Raw genomic sequence first — 10,404 nt, forward strand, 5'->3', positions numbered from 1 at the left:
GACGTCTTTTTTCTGACGCCTTTTTTCTGACGTCTTTTGTTCTGACGCCTTTTTTGTGACGCCTTTTGGTCTGACGTCTTTTTCCTGACGCCTTTTTCCTGACACCTTTTGGTCTGACGCCTTTTTTCTGACACCTTTTGGTCTGACGCCTTTTTTTCTGACGCTTTTTGGTCTGACGACTTTCTTCTGAGGCTGTTTAGTGGACACCTGACAGTGGTTTTCCTAAGACCTCATGCCTTTTCATCTAAAGTCTGAGGCTGAAGCCTGACACCTGAGGATGTCCTAAAATGTACACCGTATGCAGCAGATGAATCAGGTTACAGTTTTTCTCGATGGCTAAGACACATTTGTGGAAAGCTTCTCTCCTTTTCTCTAAACTGTGAACACAAACCCCAATTTTCAAGCTACATTCACAAAACCTCAGACTCTTCTTGCAAAACCAAACTTTCACCTCAAAACAGTTCAATCTGTTCTCAAAACTGAACTCTGTTGTCAAATCGTGCCCCGAGTCAATCAACATTAAAAACACTACTGAGCAGTCACTAAACACTACATAGACAAATAGAAAACACAACGCTCAGGACATGAAGCTGTAGAAATACATGTTTATTGTTCACTGTAGCTAAATGCATGTTGCAAAACAAAACACCTGTGCATTTAGCACTTGTACAGTACAAAAACAAACAGAAATCTTGTGCATTTAGCACTTGTATGCAGTAAGCCTACGTAAAATTAAAGTACAAAAATATAGAAATGAGAAGTGCATTACTAAGAAGAAGCATTACTCAGCCACAGCATCATTTCTCCTACTGGGTCAGGCCACAGGACTTCATCCTGAACTGGTTTATATGTTCCCTCACATCATTAGCTACAAGTGTGATCCATTCTGAGTTGTTGTGTTCAACCGGTGAAACTTGTGCTTTAGTTGTGTTTGACTTTTGCCTATGCAACACAGGTGCATCACAATGAAAATGTGTTGGCAAGTTGAGTCTAAACAGGTGAAAAGTGCTGATGGTTTTGACTGGTTCAATCAGTGGGTTCAGACAACAGAGTTTAGTGTTTTAGCAACTGAGGAAAAACTGTAAATCCATGAACACAGACGTCTGAGTCGAGGTGTGAACTCTGAGGACCGGGACTCAGACTCAGACTCAGACTGGGCTCTGTGTGTGTGTGTGAACGTTGAACTGTTATTGTTGTTGGGTTGAACCAACGTGAGCGCGGCCGACTAAACAGCTGTTTCTGCTGCGTCTATGGGATGGCCGGCTGTAAACACTGATAGCAGCCGCTCTCACAGCCGCGCGCCAAGGTACACATGTGCGTCACAGCGAACACACGGCCAGGGTTCTCCATGTCCCAGCCGGCGATAAATGTTGGCTGTGATGTGATACTACAGAGGTTGTGGAGGGTTAATGTTCCTGGATGACAGCGTCTGTAGCTGCAGAGAGCGAAGAACAGACACAACTGTGACGGTGACTCTCATCTGAGATCAGAGCTGTAAAGATGAACAGCTTCAAATCAAATCAAATTAACTTTATTGTCCCAGAAGAGACATTTGTCTTGGGCACAAAGTGCAACATCACTGCAAACATGAAATAAAATAAAATACATGCATAGAGAAAAGGACAATGACATGACCACTAAGTCACTGGTTCCCACAGAGCTTTGTTGTTGTGAGGTTATCAAGATTAGATTTGTGCATATTGAAATTTTAAAATCCCAATAACACACCCAATTGGATAATATAATCAAAATCATGTATAAACAAAGACAACAGGAGCAAAAAAACCTACAACCTACCTGCTTATAGGGACATGGTAACAATGATGACACAACAAAGGGAAACGGACAGAAAGGGACATTGTGTAACTTCTCCTGTTATCTATTCACGAAAATCTATTATTTCGTTCAAAAGTCTGTATGTTGGACAAGTTGTGACCTGCACATTCACCACGCTATGAGATAATAACACAACGTTACCACACAGAGTTGTTTTAGAGGGAAATACAGAGACTGCTTGATGAAAAACTGTCCCTGAAGGCAACGTGCATCAGCGGTTTTGCATGAATTTTCCTCTAAAACAACTCTGTGTGGTAACGTTGTGTTATTATCTCATAACGTGGTGAATGTGCAGCTCACAACTTGTCCACCAGAGCGTTGTGGAGTTGTTGGATTGTGTATTTGATGAGTTTGATGAGGGAAACCAAGAAATCCCATAATGAGCCTCCGTAGCATAGCTCTGAGCAGCTCACGGCTCTGCTCCACCGTTCTAAAAATAGCTTGCACCGAAAATTAAAGGTAACAAACCTACTGCTATGACTATAGGGATTATGGCAATGGGCCAGTATGACAAAATGATTAACTATCCCTTTAAAGGACTGGTTCATTAATGGGTAAATGATTCAGGTTGGGAGAAGCCACAATCTTAGTCTGAACTGGACTCTGAACTTTTTATTTGAATGTTTTATGTTTCTATAGGGGTTATGGCAATGGGCCAATTTGGGCCAAAATGTTGAACTATCCCTTTAAAGTTTATTCATTAATATTAATTCTGTTTTCATTTGTTTTTTCCTCAGATCATGAAGAGGAACCTGAACAACGTGAAGAGGATGACGTCTCACCCCATCTACCAGTACTGTGAGTTCCCACGTTCAAGTCTGTGTGAGTCAGGACGTCACTGCTGCATATGGTCCGTTATTTATCTGTGTGTGTGCGTGTGTGTGTGTGTGTGTGTCTTTGTGTGTGTGTGTGTGTGTGTGTGTGTGTGTGTGTGTGTGTCTCAGACATGACGGGGGCTCAGGACGGCAGTGTGAGAATGTTTGAGTGGAACCGACCTCAGCAGCTCATCTGCTTCAGACAAGCAGGAAACGCCAGAGTCACCAGGCTCTACTTCAACTCCCAGGGCAACAAGGTACACACACACAGACACACACACACACGCACGCACACACACACACACACACACACACTCACACACACTGCAGTGCCTGTGTTTTGTCTGAACTCTCTGTGTTGTTGCTGCAGTGTGGAGTCGCTGATGGAGAAGGTTTCCTGAGTCTGTGGCAGGTGAACCAGACGTCGTCCAACCCCAAACCTTACCTGGTGAGCACACACACACACACACACACACACACACACACAGACACACACAGACTATGTCAAGCCATTTTAACATTTAAAAGCCAGACTGGATATGTGTTGCAGACATTTGTAATTCAGTTTTGCCTCGTCAAAAAGAACATTTCCGATATCCGCAACTACATTCTTCCTATCCGCAATCGACCTCTGGCTAAGCCCCGCCCCCTCCACTCGCTCGGACAAACAGTCAACATTCGGTGACAGTTGCTATGGCAACAGCTGTCACAGTAGGAGACATTTCACAGGAGGCAATTGATGATTTTTGGAGACAGAAAGATTAAATATCACCTCGAAGTCACCAAAACTTCACTTAGCTTTACTGCTATGGCTGCCGATAGCGACAGGCTAATTTCTGTTAGCCTCTCTATGGGGTTTTACATTATACGTTAGCATTAAGCTAGTGGGCTTTATGCTTAGTTGTGATACTGGCTAACATCTAAACATCTCTGACAATATGTTGCCTCAAATACGTTGTTGACTTAACTTAGAACAGATGTAGACATCCTTGTTAAGTTTATCCACGTTTAGTTGGTGTTGTGGTCTACTGCATAACTTTATCCAGAGCAGACACTTCTCTCGGTTGAGATGTGGCTTGGGAAAAGGTAAAAAAAATCCACCTGTGGCCTCTCAGGATACCTAGTGTCGGAGTTGCATGTACCCCATGCACACCGTTTGACCATTTTAAACTTAAAATGTCAAGAAAAAACCTATAAAAACTGACTAACTGCAATGCATTTCAATGGACGTGGAAGTAGAGAATGTCCGAGTGCTATGTGCACTGTGATTGGCTCATTGCATTTGGGGGCGTGGCCTAGGACAAATGGCGTCACTTTTGCCATTCATGTGTATGGGGTTTCTCATTACAGATATCTACAATTCAGTTGCAGATATCCACTATGTGAATTACAGATATCTGTAACTGAATTACGACTAGTACTAATTCCAGTTTGAGATATCTACAATTTGATTCTGACCAGTCATAATTCCAGTTCAAGATATATTTAATTCACCTCAATTAAAGATATCTACATGTCCCTTTTCAGATATCTGAAATTAAGTTTGGACTAGTCGAAATTAAGTTGTAGATATCTGTAACTGGAATTAGTACTAGTCATAATTCAGTTACAGATATCTGTAATTCACATAGCGGATATCTGCAACTGAATTGTAGATATCTGTAATGACAAACCCCATACACATGAATGGCAACAGTGTCGTACGTCATTTGTCCTAGGAAGAACGTAGTTACGGATATCTGAAATGTTCTTTTTGACGAGGCAAAACTGAATTACAGATATCTTGAATAAAAAATCCAACTATTCAAAATGTAATTACGACGAGTCAGAAAGACGTTGTTGATATCTACAATGTTAATTCCGGAGAGTCAAACTTAGCTTTTAAATGTTAAATCCGCTTGCCACACACAGACACACACACACACACACACACACACACACACACACACACACACACACACACACACACACACACACACACACACACACACACACACACACACCTCTGAACCTCTGCTCCCCGTCCCTCAGAGCTGGCAGTGTCACACTAAAACCTGCGGTGACTTCGCCTTCATCACGTCCTCCAGCCTCATCGCCACCGCTGGACAGTCCAACGACAACAGGTCAGCGTCTGTGACATCACCACCGCTACAGCTGTGACATCATCACCGCAGCTGTGACATCATCACCGCAGCTGTGACATCACCACTGCTGATCAGCTGATCAATAATAACAATAATCTGATTTATTTCTCCACAGAAACGTCTGTCTGTGGGACACTCTGATCTCACCGAGCAATACCATGGTCCACGGTAAGAACACACACCACAGTCTGTGTGTGTGTGTCTGTGTGTGTCTGTGTGTGTGTGTGTGTGTGTGTGTGTGTGTGTGTGTGTAGGGTTGGGTACCTTTCACATTTGAACCGATAACAGTACCAATACTTATATACTCTTTTTTTTTAAGTCCATCTAGTTGAAAAAAAGGCGTTTATCTGGAACTAACCAACTCACTCAGTATTCCTCCACACAGGCTCCGTTGGTTATAGTTCCAGATCGGGTCGCGTCCAAGTAATAGTTACTTTCCTGATATAGTTACTTTTATAATGTAGTAATTCAGTTACACGCAAAGGAGGAAAACGCATGCACATCCGACTAGTAGGCAGGTGCAGGACAAAAAAGAGGAGAAATGTCTGCACACTGCTAAATACCGGTAGAGCTTCCAAAGTTTTCTTATTAATAAAAAAAACTTTGGGAGCTCAGTTTCACCTCAGTTACTTTTTGGGGAAAGTAACTAGGAACTATTACTTTATTGTCATAACTTTTTGAAAGTAACTCGCCCAAAACTGATCGTCACGTATAGACGCACACGTTGCGACGGTGCGTTCAGGTACCGACATGTGGAACCGTTTGGCTACAAGTAAATACCAATAGAACTTGTTGTTTACAACTACTTCAGAGTAGAAAACCAGCACAGGAACAATAGTGATGGACCATATCATATCGCCGTTTAGACTAATCTGATGTTTGTAAAGTTTATAAAACCAATGATTGGACAAACATTACTATTTCTGTGTGCATGTTTTTGTAATTAGTCATAGTTATCATAGATTAGCTGGGCTAACGGTTAGCTACCTGTTTAACTTTAATAACTCAGTGACTCAATAAACGCTCCATGAACAAATATTTTCTCCAGCGGATATCTGAGTTCCAACATGACTGAGCTAACTGGAGTAGTTTCATGTCGTGTCCCACAACGGGAGGGTTTTAACAGCTGACGTCCTGCTGTTAGCTTAGCTACCGCCGTTAGCTTAGCTGCCGCCGTTAGCTTAGCTGCTGCTGTTAGCTTTGCAACTGCTGTTAGCTTAGCTACCGCCGTTAACTTTGCTACTGCTGTACCTGTCAGCTGAGCCACTGATGCTTTCTAGACACTGTGATTCCCCCAAACTGAATAAATACAACACATAGCAACACAAAACACACACACAGAAATAGTAATGTTTCTTCAATCATTTCAGATTTGTCTAAACGGTGATAGGGCGTGAAAAATATGATATATAGGCTAGCTAAACTCTTGTTGGTTACTATTGATCTCATTCAAATGACGTGCTGGTTTTCTACCCGGAAGTAGAATGTAAACAACAAGGAGATTCGGTCTATAAAAGTACAGAATTCGGTAACCATCCCTATGTGTGTGTGTGTGTGTGTGTGTGTGTGTGTGTGTGTGTGTGTGTGTGTGTGTGTGTGTGTGTGTGTGTGTGTGTGTGTGTGTGTGTGTGTGTGTGTGTGTGTGTGTGTGTGTGTTTGTGTGTGTGTGTGTGTTTGTGCAACTGTGTCACATATGCTTCCTCCTCCTCCCCCCCTCCCTCAGCGTTCCCCTGCCATGAGAACGGCGCCACCGTGCTGCAGTACGCTCCCAAGCAGCAGCTGCTGATCACCGGCGGCAGGAAGGGCTTCGTGTGTGTGTTCGACATCCGTCAGCGGCAGCTGCTCCACACCTTCCAGGCCCACGACTCGGCCATCAAGGCTCTGGCTCTGGACGCCTTCGAGGACTTCTTCGTCACCGGCTCTGCAGAGGGCAACATGAAGGTAACCACGCAGGCAGAACCGCTCACACCGCTGATCTAGAATCAGTGTTTGATCCACTGCTGATCTAGGCCTGGACTACACGTATGGATATTTATTGAAGCGGATATTTAAAAAAAAAAAAAAAAAAAAACTCTGTCCACACCACAGAAATATCTCTGTCCATACGAAGAGGCAAAACGAAAACTGAAGCCTGCAATTTCTTGGTTTCCCTCATCAAACTCATCAAATACACAATCCAACAACTCCACAACGCTCTGGTGGACAAGTTGTGAGCTGCACATTCACCACGCTATGAGATAATAACACAACGTTACCACACAGAGTTGTTTTAGAGGGAAATACAGAGACTGTTGATGAAAAACTGTCCCTGAAGGCAACGTGCATCAGTTTTGCATGAATTTCCCTCTAAAACAACTCTGTCTGGTAACGTTGTGTTATTATCTCATAGTGTGGTGAATGTGCAGCTCACAACTTGTCCACCAGAGCGTTGTGGAGTTGTTGGATTGTGTATTTGATGAGTTTGATGAGGGAAACCAAGAAATCCCATAATGAGCCTCCGTAGCGTAGCTCTGAGCAGCTCACGGCTCTGCTCCGCCGTTCTAAAAATAGCTTGCACCGACAATTAAAGGTAACGAACCTACTGCTATGACTATAGGGATTATGGCAATGGGCCAGTGTGACAAAATGTTGAACTATCCCTTTAAAGGACTGGTTCATTAATGAGTAAATGAGTAAATTCAGGTTGGGAGAAGCCACCATCTTACTGCACTGCAAAAACTCAAAATATTTCCAAGAATATTTGTCGTATTTCTTGTCAAAATGTCTCATTTCTAGTCAAAACTAATCTATTTCCACTTAAAATAAGACTCATCACCTAAAAATTAACTTGTTTTTAGATCATTTTCACTTGTTTCAAACAAATTTTCACTTGAAATCAGTAGAAAAATCTGCCAGTGAAAGCAAGGTTTTTTGTGCTTGTAATAGAAAGGAAATACTTGCTCCACTATCAGATTTTTCTACTTATTTCAAGTGAAAATATGCTTGAAAGGAGTAAAAAAGTGTCTAAAAATAAGCTGCATGAGTCTTATTTTAAGTATAATGAGATTTGTTTTGATTACAAATGACATTTTGACTAGAAATAAGACAAATATTCTTGGTAAGATTTTAAGTTTTTGCAGTGTGGACTCTGAATTTTTTATTTTAATGTTTTTCTTCTCCAGAGTTTGTTAATTAATGAGCTGTTGTGGTAAAAATAAGACTCTCTAACCTGTAACATCTGTCCTGTGTGGTCTCCTCTCCAGGTGTGGAAGTTGGCGGGCCACGGCCTGATGCACTCGTTCAGCACCGAACACGCCAAGCAGTCCATCTTCCGCAACATCGGCGCCGGCGTGATGCAGGTGGAGACTCGGCCGGGGAACCGCATCTTCACCTGCGGCGCCGACGGCACGCTGAAGATGAGGGTCCTCCCCGACCGCTACAACGTCCCCAGCAGCCTGGTGGTGGACGCGCTGTAGTAGCCCCGCCCCCCTCGGAGAGGAGCGACCAATCAGGAGCTTCTTTCTGTCGCTAAACGCTCGTCGGTCGGTCGGTGTTGGACCGAGACGCCGATCCGGCTTCTTCCACCGTCTATAGATCTACGTGTTCGCTCAGAACCAGAACGACAAACAAACAAACGGAGCTGCAAATCTTTCTCCCCCCTCCTCCTCATCCCTCCTTCCCTCCCTCCTTTCTCCTCCTCCAGCTGAATGAAAGCAAAAGTTACCAGTGAAAAGTCGTCATACTTGATTTTAAAAAGCTAGATTTATTGTAATTAATTGAAGAATCTCTCTATCTCTAACTCGTAGAGTGTGTCCATAGGGAAGCTATGCATGTCCTGTTGTCGTCCCGCGGTGCATCACAGGTCTGTTGATAATAATAACTTAGTCGCTCTGTAACAAAAAGTTGCTCAAAACAAAACAAAGCAAAACTCTTAAAAAAGTTGTGTAATAACTGTCGTCATTTTGTGCCCACAGCTGAAATCTCTCTCTTCTCTCTCTTAGCATCTTCTCTCTAACTGTAACCAGCACTGTGGTTTGTTCTTGATCTTGAGTCAGTGGTTTCCAGTGTGATCGACTTGTTGGAATCTGCATTTTTTGTTTTTTTTGTTTCAATGGTTTTGTTGCCCGGCTTCTCTTCTCTTCTCTTCTCTCTGCCCCTTATGGACCAAGTTGATGGTGCATTTTTGCCCCCCCTCCACACTTCCCCACTCCCCCACCACTGCCGCTCACCTGCCTGTTTGTGTGGCAACGACGTCACTGCTAGAAACATTCCTGTTTGGGAGACGATTGATGTGTTTTTTTCCTCTTGTGACTGTGATTTCAATGTTTTTCCTCCATCTGTCTGGTCCACTCCCCCCACCAAACCCACTCAGAGCAGAAACACAAAGGTTCACTTCTGGTTTTGCACAAGAATTATTCTTGAATTAGTTTTTTTTTTTTATTATTCTTATTATTTAAATTATTTATATGTTTGTGTCTGTTGTGTTTGGCCATTCCTTTATAAGACTATTTAACTTATTGCCTTTTATTTTAGGAATGTAAGAGGTTTTACTGTATCTGTATCTGACTGGGAGATGTGCAGCACAGTCTACTGTATGTACGTGTGTGTGTGTGTACGTGTGTGTGTGTGTGTGTTACCTCGCTAGTTGTTTTTACTGTTTCATCCATAAGGAATAGATATTTGCACTCAAAATTCTGGAGACACTACAGTAAAAGTTTTATTTCCAATAAAAAGGCTATTGAAGAAGAAGGAAGAAGAAACTGTTCTATACAAATGAATGTCTGGCTTTATTTGGCCTAGTTAGTAAAACGTTTGAAATAGTTTTAATATATAAATGATATAAATATATATATGAAATACCACGACAGCTTGTACAAACATGAAAGCATTTCTTTATTTTTTGGTTTGTATCATACCGGCTGGATTAGTTGTAACTTTTGTTAAGTGTGTACGTACGGTATTTATTAAAGAGATTTGTGTTTCTCTCCCTCTCTCTGCCCACAACCTCGTCTACTGTATGAATCTGACCGCTGCTCCTGCTCTGTGTGTGTGTTTGTGTGTGTCCGTGTGTGTGATCAATACAACAGAAGCCAATAATAATAATATCACAGGTCGACACTCAGTCGCTGCTCAGTTCGACCTTTGTAAAGTGAATAAATTATTTTATTTCATCAGGGTGATTGGAAGCTGTTGTTTTGATTTAATAATGATAATAATATTAAAGCAGAAGTAAGCGATATATTTGTGTTAATATAAGTCTTAAATAGTTATATCTTCCGACAGCAATCACTTCTATAGAGTGTTTGGTCTGAAACACGGGTCTGTCAGTCACTCTGCTCTGCTCTGAGCCCAGGAGAAAACATTTATCGTATCCTACAGTTTTATCCAATGAGGAGAGAGAACGGCATGCAGGGCTGTGTGTGCAGCCAAGGAACGCCGTGAATGTGGCGACGTAGGGACGAGGACTGTTATGGTGCGTTCAAGGAAACTCGTATTTTTCCGACCGTGAAGTGGTACCAGTTCGATCTGGTACGAGTTCACGGGTCAGAAGTTACGAGTGGCCGTTATAGTGACTTTCACAGATAAAACAGGTCGGAAAAACACGAGTGGGTTGCCTGGAACGCTACAAA

At 42.5% G+C, this 10,404-nt stretch overlaps 1 protein-coding gene across 2 annotated transcripts in view; it reads left to right on the top strand.

Annotated features, from left to right (window-relative positions):
- dmxl2 (Dmx-like 2) overlaps window positions 1-9,364 on the top strand; it is a 98,419-nt gene extending 89,055 nt beyond the window's left edge. The window contains exons 48-54 of one of the 2 annotated variants that reach the window (XM_085804985.1): window positions 2,574-2,634; window positions 2,781-2,908; window positions 3,022-3,099; window positions 4,683-4,774; window positions 4,911-4,963; window positions 6,519-6,736; window positions 8,038-9,364. In XM_085804985.1, coding sequence (XP_085661111.1) covers window positions 2,574-2,634; window positions 2,781-2,908; window positions 3,022-3,099; window positions 4,683-4,774; window positions 4,911-4,963; window positions 6,519-6,736; window positions 8,038-8,250 — 843 coding nt within the window. In that variant the 3' untranslated portion in view covers window positions 8,251-9,364. The remainder of the gene's footprint in view (window positions 1-2,573; window positions 2,635-2,780; window positions 2,909-3,021; window positions 3,100-4,682; window positions 4,775-4,910; window positions 4,964-6,518; window positions 6,737-8,037) is intronic. The other variant, XM_085804977.1, reaches the window with a different exon arrangement.
- Window positions 9,365-10,404: the final 1,040 nt, after the last annotated feature.

Source organism: Trachurus japonicus, chromosome 3 (assembly GCF_045865225.1).
Source record: "Trachurus japonicus isolate A0001 chromosome 3, Traja_1.0".
In the NCBI taxonomy this organism is placed as follows: domain Eukaryota; kingdom Metazoa; phylum Chordata; class Actinopteri; order Carangiformes; family Carangidae; genus Trachurus; species Trachurus japonicus.